This window comes from Girardinichthys multiradiatus, chromosome 2, assembly GCF_021462225.1.
Source record: "Girardinichthys multiradiatus isolate DD_20200921_A chromosome 2, DD_fGirMul_XY1, whole genome shotgun sequence".
Taxonomy (NCBI): Eukaryota; Metazoa; Chordata; class Actinopteri; order Cyprinodontiformes; family Goodeidae; genus Girardinichthys; species Girardinichthys multiradiatus.
Genome location: NC_061795.1, coordinates 6,046,700 through 6,073,403, shown reverse-complemented (window position 1 = coordinate 6,073,403; position 26,704 = coordinate 6,046,700). Strand labels below are relative to the sequence as shown.

General features: G+C 39.7%; 1 protein-coding gene across 2 annotated transcripts in view; it reads right to left on the bottom strand.

Moving 5' to 3' along the window:
- Window positions 1–866: 866 nt before the first annotated feature.
- Window positions 867–26,704, bottom strand: part of syt8 (synaptotagmin VIII) — a 51,396-nt gene continuing 25,558 nt past the window's right edge. For both annotated transcript variants that reach the window (XM_047349131.1, XM_047349122.1), the window contains exons 7-9: window positions 22,489–22,606; window positions 21,983–22,116; window positions 867–1,774 (exon numbers count right to left, since the gene is read on the bottom strand). In XM_047349131.1, coding sequence (XP_047205087.1) covers window positions 1,511–1,774; window positions 21,983–22,116; window positions 22,489–22,606 — 516 coding nt within the window. In that variant the 3' untranslated portion in view covers window positions 867–1,510. The remainder of the gene's footprint in view (window positions 1,775–21,982; window positions 22,117–22,488; window positions 22,607–26,704) is intronic.

Genomic DNA, 26,704 nt, shown 5'->3' with positions numbered 1-26,704 from the left:
CATCCTGGGCCTCCATAAGACCTCATCAGTGCCACAGGCTGATTGCCTCCATGCCACGCCACATTGAAGCAGTCATTTCTGCCAAAGGATTCCCGACCAAGTATTGAGTGCATAACTGTACATGATTATTTGAAGGTTGACGTTTTTTGTATTAAAAACACTTTTCTTTTATTGGTTGGATGAAATATGCTAATTTTGTGAGATAGGAATTTTGGGTTTTCATGAGCTGTATGCCAAAATCATCTGTATTAAGACAATAAAAGACCTGAAATATTTCAGTTAGTGTGCAATGAATCTAAAATATATGAATGTTAAATTTTCATCATGACATTATGGAAAATAATGAACTTTATCACAATATGCTAATATTTTGAGAATGACCTGTATATTGTGGACTGCGGCCATCTTGTTTTTTTGTGCGCATGGAGCAGGTATAGTAAAGTAATAAAAGCAAGACCATTTAATGATGCTGTTACATAAATAAACAGAGCGGGACCAGGCATGTAGGTAAATTGAAGAGTATTTGAATATTACAGCGCTAATATTTCAGAAGCCAGAAAACAGCTGCAAAGAAATCCTTAAATAGTGAGAGCAGCCGGCTGCAAACAGCTGAACATTACTAATTCTACTTACAACCTGACAGTGTTGCCATGCCAATGCATGTTACATTTAAAAACATTTTATGTGGAGGCTGTAAAGTTACTATACCACTAAAATGGCATTACTTCAATGACTGTGCCAAGTTAAATTACTAATATCCAAAGCTCTGCAACCTACATTGTAGTTTGTAACTTATTCAACTAACGGAATGATGTGTTTGTTTTCTCACAGACAGCCAGTAGAGTTCAGGAAAGGGGAAAAAGTGCTAAAAGAGTTAAAAGATTTTAATATATTAAGCTCTACCTTGTTGGGAAGGAAAGTTAAATATCAGCACATAAGCAGGGGCATGAAAGCTCGTCAGAGTTACAAACAATCTGACTGAGTCTGAGCTATTTTACAAAAAAGAATGGGCAAGTAGAGACATACTACAAAGACTTAAGATGTGGTTCTACCACTACAGGACACACTTTTTAGATTTATTGTTAAAAAAATAAAAACAAAAACTGAAAGCAGCAAATTTTGCTTCCACTGTTCAATCACTTTGTGGTGGTTTCTCACATAAAATCACAATAAAATACATTGAAGTTTCTGGTTATACCTTCATAAAATGTGAAAAGGTTCAGGAGATATGAATATTTTAAAATTATTTCTTCATATAGTAAACCTGGGAGGACTTCCCAAAAATGTACACATAAAAACTCTTAAATATGGTTAAAATTGACCAGCACAGAGAGACACTACATGTCCTGTTGCACCATTTAAGGAGATTTTCTTTGTGTGCCCTTATAATTTCAATGGAAATCTAAACACTTTTTTTTACACAGTTTCAGCTTGAAACTGCTGTCCAAATTTGAGTTCCTGCTGGATAATCAATATCATCACTAAATGTTTCTTCAAATTACATTTTTGTTTATTTAAAATGTTTGTTTAACAGTTTATTTTCTTTAAATTTGCTGGGCACTGGGAATGTTTTTTTCAGTGCAAGGGTGGCATTGACCTGCTCAGCTGACAGCAGGCTGTGCCACTGAGCAACTGGCCGTCGCGGGTTGGACAGCATGTCAGCCCAGTGCCTCAGTTGATTTCCCGTGGAATCGCAACCAAGGGAAACCTTTCCCATGGTGTCATTCCTGGTCATGGCATCGTGGTCCCAAACTGAGATCACCAGGTTCACCCTCTGAGGACAACAGACAGAAACAAGACAATCACACTGAAAAACAGCAAATAAATGGGGTGTTTATTTTTAGGGTTGTATAGTTTTTTGTGGTTTTTTTTTTCACAATAATTGTTAAAAGTTTTTTTTAAACTAAATTCTTTCAGAATTTCTTCTTTTCCTCATTTTTTAACAAAGATAAGAAAAAGGAAAATATTTTTTATTGGAAGTCTATAGGATTTTATTGGTCCATAACAATAAAAATCCCATATAAAAGGAGCACTGCAAAACAGAATAAGTTGTGTATTTGGCTGGAGAAAGTATCTATTATAACACTAAAGCAAATGTTTTATTATTAAAGTGAAGATATTAAGAGTTGTCTCCTGTAGCTAAAATATTTACTGCTAATAACCCCATAACAGTATCTCACCAGACAGGCCAACCAATCTCTTCCATAATTTTGATTTTATTTGCCCACCAGACAGTGAAAGCACAAAGCAATGCTCCAACATGTTGTTTTTTTCCCATTTTATGATTTTTTTAAAGGGCATGTTTGTGCAGCACCTGTTTTTGTCTTTTAGTTAGTTTTACTTTGACACAAGTCCTAGTAATGATGTATAATATTATATTTATTAATGGTAATTAATTAATGAAAGTAACACATTTTAAACACACAAACTTTGTTTAAATATTGGATTTTATCTTATGGCATAGTCATGTTGCACCTGCAGGTTTGTGTTTTACATTCAATGGTTTGATTGAAAAAGAAGGATTCATGGAACTGTGGACCCATAGTATCAGCTCCCCAGCCAAAAACATTTCTCTCAAACTGCACTCCCACAGCTCCACAATAAAGGTCAGGAGAGGTCAGAGACAGAATACAAAATCGTCAGGACCTTTGGATAAGTTGGCTATCTGAGCAATACTTAAGTGTCACAGAATGGCATTTGCCTGACACATGTTTTCAAACTTCCTATTTTCCAGAGGCCCAAAGAGTAGAAGCCATTGCGGTGGTAAATCAGGGTGCACCATCATCCTGGGGGCTTAGAGAAGACCAGCAGGAGATCATTATCCTCATTATGACAGAGTGCAAAGCAACAGAGCTTCAGTGCTTCAGACATGAGATTAGATCATTTATTTATTTGTTTGCTTGTGTGTTTATTATTTATATTAGATGAGGCGAGAGTTGTTGGGTAGATCAGCATTCTTATGTCAGGGATTGGTTGTTCACTAATATACAGCACTGATTGTGCTTTGTGCACATCTCAAATACTCAATCCTTCAAACTAACCTTCTAGTTTATTCAATTTCGGTTCAGTTTATTCACAGTTTAATTGGATTACAACTCCATAAAGCTATAACATCATTGTTGCTTTTACCATTATTACTAAGTTAAGTTAAGTTATTTAATTTTTATCTATATCAGGAGCTACAGAAGACAGCAGGATGGAAAGAGCCATATATTTGGAAAAGGCTAGAGACAAGCAGACCAGACACCTTATGGCTATAAGCTGTCATGGCATGGCTTGTGATGTATTTAGGGAGTAGCTAATAGCTCTAACCTGTGACCAACTTGAAAACTGCCTCCAAATTCCTTGTGTGAACAGTGAAACTAGTCCCGCGGAATGTGAAAATTCCACACAGCTGTGTTTTCTAGGGTCAGCCTTCTAGTAAAGCATTATCTCTGCATCTTAGCCACCAGTCAGAGAGAGTTTTTAGCAGAGGGCAGCATTGTGCAATCCGAAAGGGCCAAAGCTGTGACCATGCTGGTCTTCTAAGTCAAAAATCTCTACTGTGTATAAAATAAATGTATATTTTGTTTATGTGACAGAAATAAAGCTCAAATTGTTGGTCTCAGAGTTTAAAGAGGTGGAGAATGAGAGTAGACAGTTGGTAGTGTTGCCAGTAGTGCTTATCTTATATTATTTAAATGTATTTGGACATATTTGCACATCCTGAACACTGTACCAGGTTTTTAAAACATGTTTGCATATCCTTGTTAATGATGTTCACGTGCAGTTGTTCAAACATAAAAACGTTACACTACATTAAAGGAAAAGCTTATTTTATTTAAAGATTATCTTTAAAAGTGGTGGTAGATACTTATTGCAGTTGTAATGCATACTTGGCCCGCGTGTTATTAGTTTTGCATGTTGACATATTTGGACTGGCGCACATTTTACTTGATCATCTACCCTTTTTCACATCATGTCCCACAATGTCTAAGAGAATTGAGTTTTTTTTTAATCCAGTTAATAATGCTTATTTTAATTTGTTCTTCCAGTTTGTATTAATATACATATATATCTATATATATATATATATATATATACAGGGGTTGCACAATGAAACTGAAACACCTGTCATTTTAGTGTGGGAGGTTTCATGGCTAAATTGGACCAGCCTGGTAGCCAGTCTTCATTGATTGCACATTGCACCAGTAAGAGCAGAGTGTGAAGGTTCAATTAGCAGGGTAAGAGCACAGTTTTGCTCAAAATATTGAAATGCACACATTATGGGTGACATACCAGAGTTCAAAAGAGGACAAATTGTTGGTGCACGTCTTGCTGGCGCATCTGTGACCAAGACAGCAAGTCTTTGTGATGTATCAAGAGCCACGGTATCCAGGGTAATGTCAGCATACCACCAAGAAGGATGAACCACATCCAACAGGATTAACTGTGGACGCAAGAGGAAGCTGTCTGAAAGGGATGTTCAGGCGCTAACCCGGATTGTATCCAAAAAACATAAAACCACGGCTGCCCAAATCACGGCAGAATTAAATGTGCACCTCAACTCTCCTGTTTCCACCAGAACTGTCCGTCGGGAGCTCCACAGGGTCAATATACACGGCCGGGCTGCTATAGCCAAACCTTTGGAAACCTTTGGTTTCAATGGTGCAAGGAGTGCAAATCTTGGGCTGTGGACAATGTGAAACATGTATTGTTCTCTGATGAGTCCACCTTTACTGTTTTCCCCACATCCGGGAGAGTTACGGTGTGGAGAAGCCCCAAGGAAGCGTACCACCCAGACTGTTGCATGCCCAGAGTGAAGCATGGGGGTGAATCAGTGATGGTTTGAGCTGCCATATCATGGCATTCCCTTGGCCCAATACTAGATGGTCGCATCACTGCCAAGGACTACCGAACCATTCTTGAGAACCATGTGCATCCAATGTTTCAAACATTTTATCCTGAAGGCGGTGCCGTGTATCAGGATGACAATGCACCAATACACACAGCAAGACTGGTGAAAGATTGGTTTGATGAACATGAAAGTGAAGTTGAACATCTCCCATGGCCTGCACAGTCACCAGATCTAAATATTATTCAGCCACTTTGGGGTGTTTTGGAGGAGCGAGTCAGGAAACGTTTTCCTCCACCAGTATCACGTAGTGACCTGGCCACTATCCTGCAAGAAGAATGGCTTAAAATCCCTCTGACCACTGTGCAGGACTTGTATATGTCATTCCCAAGACGAATTGACGCTGTACTGGCTGCAAAAGGAGGCCCTACACCATACTAATAAATTATTGTAGTCTAAAACCAGGTGTTTCAGTTTCATTGTCCAACCCCTGTATATATAAGAGAATTTAAGTGCACCCTTCCATCAAACATTTTGACAGGTGGGCGGGACTTCCGGTGAGGGCGGGACTTCCGGTGGGGGGCATATGGGCGCCATGTGGTTGCCATGTGGGCAGGGGGGGTGTGTCCAAGGGGCGTAACAGTGGATGTTGATTGGTTGTCGTCATTAGGGGCGATACCTTAAATGAGTCAATTAAAACACAGGGGTGTGTTTAAGGGTGTTACGGGGAAGGCCTTAAATGAGCCAATTAAAACACACAGGGGTGTGTTTAAGGGTGTTATTAATAATCTGTATGTTTTTTCAGGCGTTAATACATCTAAAAAACAAAACAACAAAAAAAAAGACATGCATCCTTTTATATTTTTAAAGGTATAATCAACTTAATGTTGACCTATCACATGAAATCCTAATAAAGGAACTGTGTAACCTGACAGAATTGTAAGTTAATTTTGCTTTACAGCAGGACCTATTTGTTGAATATATGAGCCAGTCTAAATCCGTTCAAAATAGAAAAGACCTAAAAAAGTAAATAAAAAAAAATTGTGCTTCACTACATCGATGGAACGAGAAAAACCTTCAGCTTCTGCGTCAACATACTGGAAAAGCAGCTGAAAATAGGTAAGACGAATATCAGATTAACAGAAAAAAAAAAGAACATCAGTATACTGTTTCCAAGTTACAAATTGACTAGCAATGATGTGTTTGTTTTTGAATCATGAGAGACTCCATTTTAGGAAAAAGGAATGATAATTTAAGTTACCTGTAGCTTTTCTAAAAAACATTTTTACTTTTTCATCTTAGAGTTACAGGGGGTTACAACTGTTAGGGGCAATGTCAGGAAAGGGGCAGTTACGTCTGTTTCTTAGATAACATATCACCTTTGAACTCAAGAAGGGTTTTGGTCTTAAAAACATAGGCAGCTGAAATAGGTAAGACGAATATCAGATTAACAGAAAAAAAAAGAACATCAGTATACTGTTTCCAAGTTACAAATTGACTAGCAATGATGTGTTTGTTTTTGAATCATGAGAGACTCCATTTTAGGAAAAAGGAATGATAATTTTAGTTACCTGTAGCTTTTCTAAAACATTTTACTTTTTCATCTTAGAGTTACAGGGTTACAGTTATTCTATATCCCAACTGTTAGGGGCGATGTCAGGAAGGGGCAGTTACGTCTGTTTCTTAGATAACATATCACCTTTGAACTCAAGAAGGGTTTTGGTCTTAAAAACATAGTCTTTGCAGTTGAGATAACACTGTCATGTTCTGGTATAAATACTGTGTGTAAATGTTGGGGGCTCTGTTTCATTGGTTAACCTCAGTGTCAGGGTCTTCAAATGCTGAATGTCTTTGAACCATAACACTTGTTACATTGAAAAATACCAGTACTGACAAGAAAAAATGTCGGTAAATATTTCAGGAAACCCGGAAATTGTGGCTTCTTCTTCTGATAATTCACAAAAGCACAATGACATCTTAAAACGTAAGTAAGTAAGTAAGTATCATTAAATGCATGTGAATGTTCTCAAATTTTGTTTATATATATTGTTTATATATATATATATATATATATATATATATATATTTGTTTCTTTGTCATAGAACCCACCGCTGATGACCTTGATGATTTCATCTTGACACAATCAGATTATGGTAAGTAAATGTTAAATGCAATAAAATATATATATATATATATATATATATATATATATATTATAGTTAATCCTTGACAATGTTTCAATTTATAGATTTGATGAGAGAGGTAAACCCGAATGATCAAGTTGGAGGGTTCAGCTGCTGGAATCGACACTCCAAATTAAGAAGGCGAATTATCTCCAAACAAGAAAAACTCCCAACTACATCTGAACTTTCTTCTAACACAGAAATTACGACAGATTCTTTGAATACTCCTCCGCCAATTATCATCATTTCCCCTGAAGACACACCGGATAAGTTACCGGCACCTCCAGAAAGTAAGTCCTAAGAACTAACTGTTTTTCTTTGAGAGTGAATGTATTTTATTTATGTGTTATTAGAGACTTTTGTTTTAAACCTCAGATAAAACTTTTTACAGATTCGACTGAGAGCTCTGTGGAAGACATAGTTGTCGAGCAGGAGCAAGGTAAGGAAATAAAAATTAAATAAAAACAATATATATATATATATATATGTATTTTAAGCATAGTTCAATAAAAATGTCATATAAACCTGTTTACAGATACATCCAAAGATGCCACATTAAATCCGCCCACCAGAAGGTCGCTTTTCAAAGATCAAGACAGCTTTCAGCAGAACGGCACAGTTTCAGTCCAACAAGAAGTGAAATCTGGAGGTTTTACCGCAAAGAATCGGAGTAAGATTAAAAAAAAACTTGTGTATTTTAAAAACTATTTTCGTTTTATTTATGAACGCTGTGCTGCGCAGCGTAAGATAACTTTTTATTGTCTTCTGTTTTTACAGAATATTTAACCCCGGCCAAAAGACAGCGACTCTTTGCGCTACAAACCCGAGCAACGCTAGTGAGTGGTTTAATGAACGGTACGTTTTAATTCATACATACATACTGAATTAATTTTAATTCCCCTTTTTTTTTTTTTTTTTTTTTTTTTTTTTTTTTTCAGCTTTAATGTGATTATTTCAATATATATATATATATATATATATATTTATTATCTATTTATTTATTTTTTGTTCATTCTCCTTACAGAGGTTACGTTGATGGTAGGACAGATTGGTCACAGAAACAGACAGCGCAGGAAGACAGTCTCTACAGCCTCACGGAATCTTCGTAATAAGACCTCATCGTTAACGCTTCTGGCTGCATGTCAGATTCTGTTAAAGAAGCATTTTGGTGACATCAAGGTGATTTTAAACTGAACTGATCACTGTGTTTTTTTTTTTTTTTTGTTTGTTTTTTTTTCTGTAGGTTAGTTTTTTTTTTATTTTCGTTTCTTATGTTCATAGAAAATGGATAACCGAATCAGACTTGCCCTGGATGAAATAAGAAATTTAGTTAATGAACTTAACGAAATTCCCGTTAATGCAGAAGAAAATAGCACACCGTCTCCACACAGCATTGAGCAAAATTATCATAACCCCTCTACGTCACACTCCGCAGATCATCACGGGGGTCATTTCAATACGGGAGTAGCGGTTAGTTCTGATCAAGTAATCAGACTTGCCCTGGATGAAATAAGAAATTTAGTTAATGAACTTAACGAAATCCCCGTTAATGCATCTCCTGCTAACAGTGAAAATTTAATAAATGAACATCAGCACGGTGACGTTTTAAACGTAATCAATCAGGCTCTTTCCGATTTGAACAGCGAACCGTCTCCACACAGCAGCATTGAGGAAAATGATTCACCTGCACACGCCGCAGATCGGCACGGTGACGTTTTAAACGTAATCAATCAGGCTCTTTCCGATTTGAACAGCGAACCGTCTCCACACAGCAGCATTGAGGAAAATGATTCACCTGACACTCATCAGAATCCTTCTACGTCACACTCCGCAGATCATCACGGGGGTAATTTCAATACGGGAGTAGCGGTTAGTTCTGATCAAATAGAGCGAGATCCTCCAGCTGTGGTTGAACGTGAACATTTTAATAACCATGAAATAAGGAGACCTTTTACCATACCGCCGCCCTGTCCAAGTGACGTTCCAGATTTAGCAGCATTCTATACAGACATCATGCGTATTATAATTGAATTAGCCGACGCTGCGAGATCGTTAACCAGACGTAACGACGTTGTGCAGCTGGAATTAGTGGGTGAAAATCTCAATCGTCACATCACATTTACTGTTACAGATGATGGAAATATGATCCTGCCTGCTTTCGAAAACTTCCTCGACGATTTAGTACAATCGAATGCAAATATACCTGTAGATAATAACATGGAATTTGTTCTTCAGGTTGTTAATGACCCAGCAGGAGGTTCTAAGCGTAAAGCTGCAGGAACGTTAGACTGTGAACTGTTTAATAAGAAAATGCGTCATTTGTATATTATAAACAATACCGGTAATCAGTTATGTTTTGCAATCAGCCTCGCACACGTCTCTGATCCTGAGCTCACGGATCACCGTGCTGTAGAACTGGGGAGGAGATGGCACCATCAGGCAGGCCTTGACGAGCAAACAGCAGTTACTTTTAGTGATATTGGTAAATTTGAAACCATTCTGAAGAGAAAAATTGTAGTGTTTCACAGAACCACGGGCTCTACTGCTCTGTGTAAATTTGAGACCAGTTTCCCCGATCGTTCAAACCCTCTGTTTTTGCTGTTATTTCAAGGTCATTACTATGGGATAAAAAATCTCAAAGGTTTTATGGGGTGCAGATATATTTGTAATTACTGTTACGCCAGCTATCAGAATGCCAATACACACCATTGTGAAGGTTATTGTCCAGTGTGTCGAACATATAAATGTATGCAAGAGATTAGCAATCCTGTAAGCTGTGCAGGCTGTCAAAGAATCTGTCGTAATTCTTCATGTTTCAGCAGACACAGGGAACCGCGCATCAGAAATAGTGCTGAAAGGCCTATCAGTGACTGTGAGTTGGTAAAACTGTGTAAAGTATGCAAACGGATATACGTTATTCCAATCAGTAAACCGAAAAAACCACACGTGTGTAATGTAAAATGCAGTATTTGCGGTGAAAATGTACCCCCCAGCCTAGACGTTACATGCGATGATCATAAATGTTACATTCTGCCTTGCAGTGCAATTAATCAGCTTGATGATAAACTGATTTTTTATGATTTCGAATGCCTCGTCAATGAGAGCGGCGTGCATACCCCCTTTCTGGTCTGTGCTAAAACGTTGAAAGGTGATGAATGGTACGCTTATGGACTGAATTGCACCCAAAAATTTCTCCTGCATTTCAGGAGGCCAATGTACAAAGGTTACACCTTAATAGCGCACAATGCGCGGGGGTACGATGGTTACCTGATTCTCACAGCAATGCTGCAGTTAGGCATTAAACCACATATCGTCATGGTAGGGAGTAAAGTTCTCTGTTTAACCGACCCTGATTACAGGTTAAAATACATTGATAGCCTGTCCTTCATGTGCATGAAGCTTAGTGCCATGCCGAAAGCGTTAGGCTTTACCGATCAAAGCAAGGGTTTTTTCCCCCACCTATTTTCCTCTGAACAACATCTCCAGTATGTAGGGGCTTTTCCTCCTCCATCCTGCTACGCTGTAGAACGCATGAGTCTTCAAGAACAACAGGTGTTTAGCAGCTGGTACAGAGAAGCGAGCAAAGAGGTCTTTGACTTTAAGAAAGAAGCAATTCGTTATTGTAAAAATGACGTTGAAATTCTTTTTCAAGGATGCTTAAAATTCAGAGACGAGTTCTTTAAGGAGACAAGTGTGGATCCGTTTAAAAGTATCACAATAGCATCAGCCTGCATGAAGGTTTTTGTAACCAATTTCCTTCCTCCTCAAACCTTAGCCATTCCATCACCTCTGGACTACAGACGTAGCAGTAAAACGTTCTCCAGCGCGTCCATTCAATGGCTCGGCTGGATTGCAGACAGCAGAGCCATATTTATCGAGCATGCATTAAATAGGGGTGAAAAGAAAATCGGGCCATATTCAGTGGATGGGTATGCAGAGATTAACGGTGTCAAAGTTGCGTTTGAATTTTATGGCTGTTTTTTCCACGGCTGTAAAAAGTGTTACATGCCTCATGACAAGTGTCCGTTGAGAGGGGTCGCATTTGAACAGTTTTACGCAGCCACTGTTGAGAGAAGCAAGGTGTTACAAACTGTGTACGGCCTTCGTCTCGAAGTCATATGGGAGCATGAGTGGATTGAAATGAAAAAATCAGACCCAGGGGTGATCAGCTTTCTTGAGAAAGTTAATGCACCCGAACCGCTATCCCCCCGGGATGCGCTGTATGGTGGACGCACCTGTCCTATGAAGTTGAGGTACACAGCGGAACCGGATGAAACTGTACACTATGTGGATTACACATCTCTGTACCCTTATGTAAACGCCAACTGCGTTTTTCCCCTCGGACACCCCACCATCATTTACAAAGATTTTGATGACCCCAGCAGCTACTTCGGTATAATCAAAGCTGTGGTCTACCCACCACGTAACCTGTTGTTCCCTGTTTTACCTTACAGAACATCCCAAGGTAAACTTGTGTTCACTCTCTGCCGCTCATGCGCTGAATTAAATTACCAGTCAGGTCCCTGCATGCATAATGATGAAGACAGAGCTCTGACGGGTGTGTGGGTGACTGTAGAGTTTTGTAAAGCGTTGCAGTGTGGTTATCGTCTTGCTAAAATCACAGAGGTGTGGCATTTTGAAAAGAGAAGTGATACAATCTTTAAAGGTTACATTCATTGCTTTTTAAAGGGTAAGCAGGAGGCTTCAGGCTATCCATCTGAAGCAGTGGATCAGGAGAGTAAGTCAAAGTATATAAGCGACTACAAACTGCATCAGGGCATCCAATTAGACCCTGAGAAAATCGAGATGAATCCTGCCAAAAGGCAGGTTGCAAAATTGTGTTTAAACAGTTTTTGGGGGAAATTTGCGCAAAGAAGCGATCTGTCTCAGACCACAGTCATCACTAACCCTGAAGACTTTTTCAGCTTCATGTTCTCGAGTAAATACAGGGTTAACTATTTTCATTTTTTCAACCCTGAAATGTGTGTAGTGCAGTGGAATTTCAATAAACGTGTCATATATCCACCAAGTAAGACAAATAATGTGTTTATAGCAGCATTCACCACCGCTTATGCACGTTTAAAACTTCTCAGCAGCATGGAGAAGTTACAGGACAGATTGATTTATATTGACACGGACAGTTTGATTTATGTGACAAAAAGTGGTGAAACTCCTCTGGAATTGGGGAATTATCTGGGTGATCTTACTGACGAGTTAGATGGTGACAGCATTTCGGAGTTTGCATCGACAGGACCCAAGAGTTATGCATACCAGACCAAAAACCGTAAAAATGTAATGATACGTGCTAAAGGCATCACTCAGACGCATGAATGCAGCGAGAGGGTCAATTTTGACAGCATCAAAGGGCTGGTCGAGGGCTACTTACAGGGGTCAAGTGAGGGTGTCATTGAAATCCCTCAGCACACGATCAGGAGGGATAAAAAGAGATTCCGTTTGACAAACGCGACATTTCTTAAAAAGTTTCGACTGGTGTATGATAAGAGACGTCTTTTTTCTGACGGGACAACTCTGCCTTTCGGTTATTAGAGTTGAAGAAGAAATAAAATAAAAAGTCACATGGATTTACAGGAGATTGATTTTGATCCTAGATTTAGAGTCCCTTTCTCATGTATGATAGTTGGACCCAGCGGCTGCGGGAAAACTTTCTTTGTAAAAAGTATTTTACAAAACTGTAATCATGTCATGGATATTGTTCCAGAAAATATTGTATGGATTTACACATCTTTTCAACCCATGTATGCTGAATTGCAGAAGATGAATAAAAATATTACCTTTGTGGAAGGATTGCCTCATTCTTTTGAAGATGAAAACCTGTTTCCTCCTGATCAGAATCATTTGATCATTCTAGACGATGTTATTGCTCAAGCCTCAGATGATGAAAACGTGATGAAAGTCTTTACCCAGTTTCGTCACCATCGTAATATGAGTGTTATGATGTTGACTCAGAATGTATTTCATCAGGGAAAGTTCAGTCGCACTATTAGTTTGAACTGTAATTATATGGTGTTGTTTAAGAACCCGAGAGATAAACTCCAGCTGAATATACTGGCCCGCCAAATGTTTCCATCTCAAAAGGGTCTCTTCTTGGAGAGTTTTGAAGACGCAACGAGAGAAGCTCATGGATATTTAATCATCGATTTTACGCCTACCTGCCCAGAACATTTCAGACTGAGAACGGGGATACTTCCTCAGCAGTGGCCTGCTGTGTACGTACCCAGAACAAAGTAAGTCATCATGTCAGCGCGTATAAAAAGGAATTTACCATTATTCAGAGCTTTGTACCAGGCCTGTCCACAGAAACGTAAAGATATTCTCGCACACTGCTCTCCCGACTTTATTCAGGCTCTGTGCGAGATTGCACTGAATATCCTAAAAGGTAACATTAAACTATCACCCTCTCAACACCGACAATTGAAGAAACAAAGAAATATCATCAGATTGTTGGGTGATAAAAGAACCGGGATAAAAACTAAACAGTTGGCTCTCAAAAAGCAACGAGGTGGTTTTATTCTGCCCATCTTAACGGCTCTTGCACCCTTGATCGGTGATCTAGTGGGTGGAATCATCAGGAGATAATGTCTCTCAGAACATCGCAGAAGATGTTTCTCATTTCCCCTCATCAATTCAAGCGTCTGACCCAGTCAGACACGTCCATCAGACAGACGGCGGAGGAGAATTTGGATGCTGAAATGAGAGCGATATTAAACGAGCCGGGTTTGACTTCTTATGAAAAAATCAAGAGATACGATGCTCTTCTCCAGAGGTATCTGACTTTACTTAAGCAAGGTGTCAAAGAAGAAAAACAGCGGGTCAGTTTAACGCTGCAGCGTGACACAGAGGTTCCTGAACATGAGCGGTCCCAAGAAAAACAAGGCCCAGGGCAGGACGAGGCCCCTAAGGATCAGGTTCTTACGGAAGTACTGAAAAGCCTTCCTAAACACAATCGTAAAAATGCCGAGTACATTTTGAAGAAATTATCCGAAAGAAGTGAGAGTTGGACTTCGCGAGGTGAATTTGTATTTAAAGGGAATGTTATAAAAGGGTCCCACATGATTGATTTGTTGAAAAATCTCATGCTTCCGTTTAAAAAATCTGGAGCATCACAAACCCGAGGATGGTCTGATTTTCTACACTCCATGTCAGAAGTAAACATCCCTATATCTTCAGTCATTAACCCTTATGCTCGTGAAGAATATAGACGTTTCAAAACAGAGGGTACATCGATTGAAAATGGGGGTACACCCACCAGCGTTAAGCAGAGTAGAAAAAGAAGAAGAAGAAGGCAGATAACTCATTCTCCCTACTGGTCGAGATCTGAGCTGGAAGATCCAAAAAATGCTGATGGGAGATCAAAAAGGTCTCTTCGTAAGACGACACTACCACCCCGATGGATTACATTTTCACCATAAACCGTTATAAGAAAATGAAACATGTAGCCTATTTCTTTTATTCAATAAAATATTTATTGATTATATTTTTCAAGTCTAACTTCGTTCTCTACTTCACACACTAACATATGATATCATTACACAAATATTAAATCATAAGAAGAAAAAAAAAACAAACAATGAAAAAAAAAATAAGACATTTTAAATTCCATAACAATCCAGAAACATCTCCAAAGAGCATGTTCCGTGAGTATAAAATGTACAACTTTGATTAATGACACATTTCTGATATTTTTTCACAAAGTTAGATACCATTAAATCATTCTTAATCACATCTCCGGTGTATTTCGACAACACTTGCTGCATTGATAATCCGCACGCTCTATGACATAGATAAAAAATGCAATGGTGACCGCACACAGTGGACAGAGTGTTTTGAAGCTGATTATTATGATACAATATTTTTGAGGATCTGTCTTCTAAAAATGTTACGATGCTTGACGGGTAGAACTCGAAATCCGGAGAGAATCCATAAGAGTCAAAAAAGCTGGATTGACCATTCTCATCCAATGTCAGAGCTAGCCAGTGTTCCCCCGGCATGTGTGAAGGATGTGTATTCACGATAAAGTAGGCCGGCCCTGGGAATTTGTCAGCTAGCAGCGGCAGCTGGTCGCACGGCCACACACCGCAAAACAAATCTCCCAGCAGATGACGCATCAGGCTCTCAATTTCATGATTATTCATGCCTGATTAGATTAATAATAATCCACCAGCACACGCCTCTTTGAATCAATCTCTAAAATAGAATCATAACAAGCGTAGATGATCAGCGTGGTGGTATATGGCAACGGGTTTCTGAAGCGCATTTCCAATCTTAAATTCCCACTGGAAACTGGAGATAGAGCATCTGTGTCCTCACCCGGGTTAAGATTAAATGTGAATAGAGAGTATCCTTGATTAAATTCCTGACGTGATATACTCAGTGGAAGATCTTTTAGATGTCGTCCTGTAGCCGTAAACAAGTTGTAATACTCTCTCACTGAATGACCTTGGTTAAAATTTGGCTGGAAGGCTTTAGCAGGAATTTGTCTGCCATCCTTACACAAAGCTAAATATTCCATATCAAAATGATTAAAGTCAAACGGATTGAGATTGCGTGTTCCTGTAAAAGCGTCATGATCCAGTAACGCAATCACCACATACTTGGGAAAGATGCCTAAGAAAAGATTCTCTTGGTTGCATACCCTTGAATTTTCAGGGATGGAATATGTTTTTACATTCACACGTGAAAGTGGATACAGAGCATTTGCTTTCATTAAAGCTGAAGCGTGCCCCAGTCGTACAGCTGGAGAGACAGTAACTTTTTTGATAAAAAGAGATGCTCCTAATATCCTGAGTTTGTAAGTGGAGTCTCTTGCGGCCATGAGACAAAAGGCATCGTTGGCTCTTGTAAGTTTAATTTTAAGGTCAACAGAGTTTAAAAGAAGTCTCTCGCAGAAAAATATGTCGGCATGCAGGGGGCCTAGGAGATGTACCTCCCTGGAATTTTCCGTAAAGCCTGCTCTGCTGTTAAGACCTTGGTTAGGGCCGTTAGTTGTAACAATAGAGTTCAGAGCACCTGCAGTGTCTTTATAAAAAAGACCAGAGCTAAACTGGGTTTTTAAAGAATCTTCAGAAAAGTTTAACAATGTCTCAATCATGGCTCTATATGGATGTGTAGCGCTGGATTGTGAAATCATTCGATCTCCGAGAGTGACGTCACACTGACTGAAGATGGTGTTTAACGGGTAGTTGATGAGCCCTACAGGTGCATCATCTGGCAGGTTTGTTCCATTCTCGTTAGTAATTTTCACTCTGAGATGCAACAGCGTATCGTTGAGATCCAGATACTTTTCTCCGTCTCCCGGAATGAAAAACTCGATCGGGCCTCCATCAGTGATTGCTGATAAAGGCTGGATCTCGGTGTAAATTTTATCTTCGATCGATAGCTGCGTCATCGGGGCAGAAAATAAGTCCAACTCTGCCAGCGTGCACTCTGATAATTTGTTATGTAAAAGAGCCATTATTTAAATATATCAAAACTTGCGGATGACTTCCTTCCTCTTCGTTTGTCAGCTGCGACTGATCTCCTTTTTCGCGTTTGTCGTTGTTTTTTAACCGTCCTTAAACGATCACCAGGGGGTCTTGTTCTGGGTCTTTTGGATAAAACCATAATTCCTGAACCTTCTTGACCGTCGATGTGTGCAGAACCACTCATTTTACTCACGGCTCTACCGATGACATCCGAAGCGATATTTGATGCAGCCGTTTTAAGATGGGGTTTTGCAATTGCAAATCCTTTTTTAACCAGAGGGGATACGAAGCGGAATAATTTTGAAAATAATGATCCAATTCCGCGTCCGTACATGACCGGGGCCCCATAAAACCCTGGCAGATTACCGCCTGATTGACTTACATAGTAATTTACAAAGCGATTTGGATCACGTCTCAGACTTAGATGTGCCATGTTCTCTCTTGCCTGCTTGATGCAGTGTTGAATGACCAGCGTAATATGAATGATAACCAATCAATCTTAGAGGTTATATACATATCTCTGGAATAGTTTATACAAATAAAATTTATCTCAGGCTACGTTGTGATATCACCGGTCTGAAGTGTAGTCTTATGACGGTCTTTCCATAGACGAAATTTACAGGAACGTTTTGGTCCGATTTAATTTCTATATTGATATTTTCAATATGTCTTCTGGAGACTGGAAGGTAGTGGGCGGGGTTAAACGTCTGAGTAATCATATCACTGAATGTGCCTTGTACTTTGACGGTCCGCAGTAAAGGTGCAAAAGTGTCGCCTACTATTTGAGGGCTGACCACGTCGCTGTAACAGTATAGGTGATAGAAACCAGCCTTTATATCCGCCGGAAAAGGAGCCAGTTTTGGTTCAGAAACATGAATCCATTCCCCTGGTTTCACGCCAATCATATAAGCTAGAGTGCTGAAGAAGCGTATTTCATACGGACTATTTGCTTGAAATGCAAATCTCTTTTGAACTTTGCTGAATTTAATGCGTAAACCCGATTTCAATTTTTTGAAAAACATTTCCATCTCTGTCTCGAGTTGAACAACGCTGTTATAGTAGCCACTTCTGATCCTTTGCGTATTGATCTCCACATCACCAACCTTCCTCCATTCAAAGTAGGCATCATAATCCGGTAAATTATGCCATGTATGAGGGTATGAAATCTCGGCTAATGCAACCATCCATTGGCCTTCTAAATCAATGTGTTGAGCTAAATTTACACGGAAACTTGAACTGGTATTATTTTTAAACACTTCCATGCTAGCATTAGATGGAAGAGTAACGTAAAAGCCATCATCCTCTACCTGACGGTTCATGATGCTGTGTCAACTGTGAGGTTTAGTGCAAACCTTTTTTATACGTTTCGAAGTTCATCAAACTTGATCCAACTGTTGAATTTCTCAGGCCAGTTTTTCCAGCTTACAAAAACCTGTTTGACTCCCTTGACCGTACGTCGTTTTAATATTTTTTCCACTTGATACATCTTGTCGTTAAATATTTTTACTTTTTGAAGTTCCTCAGCGTAAAAGGAACCCTCGATAGGTTCTCCATCCAAATCTTTGAGTTTGTATACAGGAGGAGAACGGGGTATCCGGTCATAGACTGTAAACACTTCATCCGTAAAACTCTGTTCGTATTTTTTGTCAAACACTCCACGGACCTTGGATATTGTGACAAGATCCCCTTGTTTAAACGTTGTCACTGAGTCCTTGCAATATCTGTTGGACTTGACATCATACAGATTCTGAAACACTTGAAAGGCATTTTCTGGGGTCACTTCCATAGGGCTCATTTTAATGCTGGAGTGGTAGGAATGGTTGTAGCTTCTAGCTAGGTTTTGCAGTACATCGACGTACCGCCGGGTATTGTTAGCTGTAAAATATCTCCACATCCTTGTTTTTAATGTGCGGTTAAATCTCTCGACCACTGAAGCTTTTGCTTCACTCGCTGTGGCAAAATGTTCAATACCGTGTTTCTCCATTAAAACTTTAAATTTCTTGTTAAAAAATTCTTTACCGGCATCAGTCTGAAGTTTTTTGGGGATCTGACTTTCTGTAAAAACTGATTCAAATGCCTTTACCACCTCAGCGGCTGTTTTCCTCTTCAAAACTCGTACATACGCCCTTTTTGAAAAGATGTCAATGACTGTTAATAAATAATTATAACCATCATTTTCCATGGCCAGAGCTTGCATGTCACAGAGATCGGCCTGGAACTGCCTCAATGGTCTGGTGACAAAAACTCTGTTTCTCGGGAACTTTATTCTTGCAGGTTTATGTAGAGTATAGGTATCTTCTCCTGATAAAAAATCTTTAACTTTTTCAACCGCAACCTTCTTTCCCGTTTCATCTTGCATAACCCTCCTCAGCCTATCTACACCCCCAAAACTTCCCGGATTTGAAGGGCTATAATATACTTTCTTCATCAGCCGTCTTCCTGCCATCTCTGCCGATTACTTGTTAAATAATGAGAAAAAACACACAGGAGGGTAGATTTATCCTTATTTTTTTTTATTTTTTTTTTTTTATTTAATATAAACAAAAAACAACCAGAAAACAAAATCAGATAAAATGCAGATGAATTCAAACACTACTAGCTTTTTTAAACAACACTTTTTGGGAAAGGTTACTATGTTCCTACTTTAATTGTATTTAATAGTAAAAAAGAAAAAAGAAGAAAAATCATATAATGCAGATTAACTAAAGTACTGGAATACTAAAAAAAAAAATGATACAACAACAAGTCATCAAACATGTGAGATCAGTTTGTCAGTCCATAGCACTCTGAAACAGAGTTAAGTTGTTTGAGATGTTTCTCATCGACCATGCGATCATAAACGTGCACTATTGCACTGTGGATGCCTTGTACCGATTTCAGTTCATATAAAACCGTCTTGGCAATCGTCTTCACTCTGAAGTCATCCGCTTGTATGCTTCGAAGTACCAGAAGATTCTGAATAGCAGGAATGAGTTTGGGGGTTACGAGTCGTCGTACGATGCGTTGAAAGTTGACTTGGTAATAATCCTCCCCCAGTACCTCCAGGCAATGGTGTTGACGCTGGCTTGGGTGGTTCGTTATACATCCATAGCAGGTTTCTCTGAGATAGTTCAAAGAGGTTATGTTGAATAAATGAAGTATCGCTGTTTTCACCGTATTGATGAGGGTGGTTGAGAACCAACCGTCAATTTCGTCCTCCTGGTTACTCTCATCCTCTGCTGAAGGCTGAGGGTCCTCCATCGGTTCCAGGGTTTGTGTAGGGGCTTCGGTAGAGGGTGAGTAGCCGGTGGCTACCTCCTCCTCCACGACCACCTTCATGTCTTCAGGCAGGACATTCGCGTCTACAGACTCAGCCATGAATAGCGGTGATGGTGAGCAGAGGTCTGGAGAAAGCGGTAGATATTTCATGTTGTATCCTGTAGGTGATGCAGGACTGTAGTGGTTCTCTGAGAATGAGGATGTTGAGGTGGATGGTGAGAAGAGGTCAGGGGAAGGCGGATGATATGGTCCAATGTTGAAGCTTTCATCGTGCTCAGGAGAGAAGTGGATCTCTGCTCGGTGGTTGTAGAGATCCCTGTATGGTGTCGGTCCACTCATTCTCATGATACGATTCTCAGTGTCTGTGAGCTTGCAGTTATCCCCCCGTATATATATCATAGGAAGGGGCGTGTCCTCAGAAGAGGGTTCGTTCTAAACGTAAAACAGGAAACGTCAGCGTTTTTTTCACTGACATGACATCGATCCAACTTCGTGACTTTTGGAAAAGGTCGGAAAGACGATGTCCAATTTCACTCATCTTCTCTGCCCAAGCTTCAAACGGCAGAGCCAGCATTGTCTTGAATACGCCGCAGTCCTGATTGAAAGCCTCCAACACAAACAGATCTGAGGGACTCGTCCGGTTGTTCCTGCGTCTGCTTGCCCGAAAAGACCAGCGGCCATTTGCTGTGGTTTTTGACCCCCACACTGCGCTAAAGAGAGGTTCTCTCTCAGCTATTTCAACATCGGATGGTATATGAAACATTCTCGCCCGTTTTACAGGTCGAGGAGACAGTTCATTTTCTTCTTCTTCTTCTTTCTCCCTCTCCTGCCTTGAGACTTTTTCAGGGCTATCATTAAGGTGCGGGATTGCAAGCTTTAACACAGCCCAGTCGCTGTGGGTGAGTGTACACAGAGCCAGTGATCCATTAAATACCTCGTCTTGATCCAATTGATACAGGCAAAGCTCTCCTATTTCATACATGAAAATATAACCCCAGCTGCCAACCAGGCCATATGGCTCCAAAGACCATTCTTCCTGCAGAGTCTTGAACGGGGGTCTTTGTACCCTGCAGATGTAGTATGTTGATTTCTTAGGAGCATTCAATTCACGGGATGAATACTGGTAGACGGTCACTGGGGTTTCGCACAGAACTGACATACCTCTTGGCCGAACCGAGGTCTGATTTTCAACCATGGTTGTTGAAGTTGATTTTGGATCCTCATCATCGGTAGAGTATGTCACGACGGGAATTCCGATAGGTATCTCCGTTGAGGAAGTATATGATGCAGTTGCTTGTTCATCATCATCATCTTGGCACGCGTTGCGTTTCTCCTCCGCTTGACGATAAACTCTCTTAACTCTAGCCATTGTTGAACGGGTGTTCTTTTTTTTTCCAACGAAGGCTGCATGTAAAGTGCAGAGTTTTATCTCTGTATTTAAAGTAAACACTAAGGCACGCCCTATTGTTTTCATTGGGTTATTCAAGGTTTAACGATGCTTACAAACACACCCCCTCTATTTTTAATTGGTGCTGATGCCAAACAGTTTCCGATAATACCATATTTGTCTTGTTCTATTTATAACAAACACACCCCTGTGTTTTAATTGACTCATTTAAGGTATTGCCCCTAATGACGACAACCAATCAGCATCCACTGTTACGCCCCCCTTGGACACACCACCTGCTTGACCACGTGACCTCCTGCCCACGTGGCAACCACATGGCGCCCATATGGCCCCCACCGGAAATCCCGCCCTCACCGGAAGTCCCACCCACCTGTCAAAAAGTTTGATGAAAGGGTGTACTTAAATTCTCTTATATATATATATTACTACTGGTATACTAACAGTTTTTAGTGCAGTTTTTTGTGCAACATCAATTTTAATTTAAAATTGTATAATAATTTCCAGTAAAATAGGTTATGTGTTCCGATGAGGCTCTTTTGTCAGATCAAAAAGCACCTTTTCAAAATAACAACCTTTACGGAGGTATTAAACATACTATTTATTAAGCCCTCATTACCACATTGGTCTTATAGCTTCTGTAACTGGTATCGAAAATCATCATAATTAACAGAAACAAAGACTGGAAAACATCAGTCTGTGTGTAATCAATCTGTAGCATCTGTTTCACTTATTTTAATTACAAAAAAATTCAGTTACTAAACCAAATGAACTTTTCAATAATCTTCTAATTTATTAAATATAACTAATAATTCTTACCTGTATTTGATCCAATGACACATCAAAAGTAAAGGACTCATTGAAATAGGGGTTCAGTGATTTCTTTTTAATAGATGTTGTTCTTTTCTTCCACTTCCTCTTGTCCAAAGCCAGCTGTACTTTCACATACGGATCTATATAAAACATCAAGTGGAAGAAAATCACAGAATTTCTGGAATCAAATTTCATAAACTCTGTCCCTGAACAATACCCAGAGCTCAGACAGAAAACAGATTAACCAGGTTTTGGTTGCCATGCTTAAGAATTTCATTAATTAGCTATTAATTAATTACTATCGCTTGAATGTACAAAATGTAGCTACATTGATGAGACTGAAAGCTAGGTTTGAAACTGATTAGCTTTAACAAACTGACAGTGAACTCCAATTATTTTATTTCTGCTCCTTTAATATGTCCAAAAAAGTGTTTTAAGAAACATTTGGGAACAAAACTGAGTCTGACCTATCTCATCGTAAATTATTATACGGGTTAATGTTTTAGTCTTACCTGAGCTTCCTCCTATGTCCATGCTCTTCAGGTTTTTGGCCTCGAGTATTAATATGGTAAGCTTGCTAATTGTTGGAACATAGCACAGGGAGAAGCAGATCTCCCCCAAGCTTTCTTCCTGCAATAAAAAAATGTCAGACTGAAACACTGAACGTGTGCTCATACATTTTGGTCACAGAAAGCAAACTGACTGCTGAAACTATGTTAAATGTGTGTAAAGCCAGCAATCATTACATCCATTTACAGCCAAAAGCATATCTGGCCTCAATGCCATACATGCACATACACAACTAGGCTATCATGCTATCTTTATGAACTAGACCTTCTGGTTGGAAAAGCCACAAAATATAACAATGGATGTAATAGGCAGAGGAACAAAAACAAAAAGCAAATCATGTATGTGTATATATATATATATATATATATATATATATGTATATATAAATATATATATATATATATATATGTTTTCTTTATCTCCATGACTATTAACACTGTACATAGATTCTCACTGAAGGCTTAAAAACTGTGAATGAACAGATATAGAATAATGTAGCAAACAGAAAATTGTAAAAAACCTTTAAAAATGATGAAGATGAATGACTGACTAAACTTTAAAAATGTTCAATATGATGTGTGTATGCCTTGTACACACATAAGATCCCAATTAAAAAATTTAAGTATGTTTGGGTAATGTGTTAGGAACAAAAGGATTTGATGGAAATGATCAGCTCACAGAAGGCTTAACCTGAAATCAACCAAGAAATTAAAGATGAAAAACTGATGCAGCAGGCTAGTCCAATTTGCTGAAATGCCATTCCAGCCACTCAGAATGACACTCAGCAGTTTGTATGGCCCCCATGTGCTTGTATGCATGCTGACAACGTCAGAGCATGCTCACTATACAATGACATATAGTGTCTTAGGATATCTCCTCACAGATCCCAACCAAGGCATCACTGAGCCCATAGACAATGCAACCTGGTTGCATCATATAGACCTAAACATGATGTCCCACAGATGTTCTATTGGACTTAGGTCAGGGGAGCGTGGAGGCCAGTCAGTGGTATCAATTCCTTCATCCTCCAGAAATTACTTGCCTGCCTCTTGCCACATGAGGCCAGACATTATGATGCTCCAGGAGGAACCCAGGACCCACTGCCACTGCAAAGGGTCTAACAATGGGTCTAAGGATTTATTTCTGATACATAATGGCAGTCAGGGTTCCATCATTTATTCTGTACAGGTCAGTGCATCCCTCCATGGTATGCCCCCAATCCGATCATGCTGCCCTTCAAATAAGACTCAAACCAGTCAAGTGCTGTACCAGACAGATCGACTCAGTTCTCCAGTCGCTTCAATAATATAACATGATAAACAGTGTCGAATGCTGCACTAAGGTCCAGTAATATGAGCACTGTAAATGTTCCAAAGTCTGCATTTATGCAGATGGCATTGAACACCTTGACAAGGACAGTCTCGGTACTGTGGTAGGCATGGAAACCTGATTGGAAGATGTCAAAGTGGCTGGTTATTGTTAAGAAAGTATTTAACTGTTCAAATGCAGCTTTTTCAATAACCTTACTGATAAATGCCGAGATTTGAGATAAGGCTGTAAAGTTGCTATATCAATTTGTCCATATTATTCTTTTTCAACTTGGGTTTGACAACTGCTGTTTTAAGGCCTCAAGGAAAACACCAGACAACATGGATGAGTTTATTATTTGAATCAAATCAGATACTATAATTGGCAAAATCTTCTTAGAGATAGCTGGGTAAAATATTGAGACAGCAAGAGGAGGACCTGGACTACTCTTCTGGACTACTCTTCTAATCTGAATTTTCTCAGTAAAAAAGCAGAATCAGCTTTATTGCCAAGTTTGTTCAGACAAACAAGGAATTTGACTCTGGTACACTTTGCTCTCAATAATAAAGAATAGTTTTTTAATCTACATACAGTGCCTTGTGAAAGTATTTGGCCCCCTTGAACTTTTCAACCTCTTGCCACATTTCAGGCTTCAAACATAAAGATATAAAATCCTAATTTTTTGTGAAGAATCAACAACAAGTGGGACACAATCGTGAAGTGGAATGAAATTCATTGGATGTGTCAAACTTTTTTAACAAATAAAAAACTGAAAATTGGGGCGTGCAATTTTATTCGGCCCCTTTACTTTCAGTGCCGCAAACTCACTCCAGATGTTCATTGAGGATCTCTGAATGATCCAATGTTGTCCCAAATGACTGATGATGATAAATAGAATCCACCTGTGTGTAATCAAGTCTCCGTATAAATGCACCAGCTCTGTGATAGTCTCAGGGTTCTGTTCAAAGCGCAGAGAGAATCATGAAGACCAAGAACACACCAGGCAGGTCCGAGATACTGTTGTGGAGAAGTTTAAAGCCAGATTTGGATACAAAAAGATTTCCCAAGCTTTAAACATCCCAAGGAGCACTGTGCAAGCAATCATATTGAAATAGAAGGAGTATCAGACCACTGCAAATCTACCAAGACCCGGCCGTCCCTCTAAACTTTCATCTCGAACAAGGAGAAGACTGATCAGAGATGCAGCCAAGAGGCCCATGATCACTCTGGATGAACTGCAGAGATCTACAGCTGAGGTGGGAGAGTCTGTCCATAGGACAACAATCAGTCGTACACTGCATAAATCTGGCCTTTATGGAAGAGTGGCAAGAAGAAAGCCATTTCTCAAAGATATCCATAAAAAGTCTTGTTTAAAGTTTGCCACAAGCCACCTGGGAGACACACCAAACATGTGGAAGAAGGTGCTCTGGTCAGATGAAACCAAAATCGAACTGTTTGGCCACAATGCAAAACGATATGTTTTGCGTAAAAGCAACACAGCTCATCACCCTGAACACACCATCCCCACTGTCAAACATGGTGGGGGTGGCAGCATCATGGTTTGGGCCTGCTTTTCATCAGCAGGGACAGGGAAGATGGTCAAAATTGATGGGAAGATGGATGGGGCCAAATACAGGACCATTCTGGAAGAAAACCTGTTGGAGTCTGCAAGAGACCTGAGACTGGGACGGAGAGTTATCTTCCAACAAGACAATGATCCAAAACATAAAGCCAAATCTACAATGGAAGGGTTCACAGATAAATATATCCAGGTGTTGGAATGGCCAAGTCAAAGTCCAGACCTGAATCCAATCGAGAATCTGTGGAAAGAGCTGAAGACTGCTGTTCATGAACGCTCTCCATCCAACCTCACTGAGCTCCAGCTGTTTAGCAAGGAAGAATGAGCAAGAATTTCAGTCTCTCGATGTGCAAAACTGATAGAGACATACCCCAAGCGACTTGCAGCTGTAATTGCAGCAAAGGGTGGAGCTACAAAGTATTAACGCAAGGGGGCCAAATAATATTGCACGCCCCATTTTCAGTTTATTTGTTAAAAAAGTTTGACAAATCCAATAAATTTCATTCCACTTCACGATTGTGTCTTACTTGTTGTTGATTCTTCACAAAAAATTAGAATTTTACATCTTTATGTTTGAAGCCTGAAATGTGGCAAGACGTTGACCAGTTCAAGGAGGCTGAGTACTTTCGCAATGCACCGTATATACACAATTGACTTTACAATAGATTATAATGTGAGATCAGTCCAAGTATGCTTGGTCTTGCTCTGGAACTCTGACTGTCAGGTTTTCATCAGAGAAACAGCCTGGGGGAAGAAAGTGTCTCTGTGATGGCTGGTTTTAGCAGACAGCACTCTGTAGCGCCACCTGATGGTAAAAGCCTAAACAGTTTGTGTGCAGGGTGTGTGGGGTCTGCAGAGATTTTAGTCTACCGTGTCCTGACTCTAGACCTATATAAGTCCTGGATAGAGGGAAGGTCAGCCCTGATGATTCTCTCTGCAGACCTGATTGTTCATTGCAGTCTGGACCTGTCCTGTTTGGAGGATGAGCCAAACCACACTGAGATGGACGAAGACAGGACAGACTGAATGATGGCAGTGCAGAAGATGACCAGCAGCTCCTGTGGAAGGTTGAACTTCTTGAGTTGCCTCAGGAAGTACAGTCTCTGCTGGGTCTTCTTCTGAACATTGTCTACGTGTGAGGACCATCTCAGGTTTCGAGAAATGGTGGTTCCTAGGAACCGGAACTGGTCCACAGCAGACACAGTGTTGCTGAGGATGGTGAGGGGGGTATGTGGGGGTGGTGTTCTCTTAAAGTCCACCATCATCTCTAC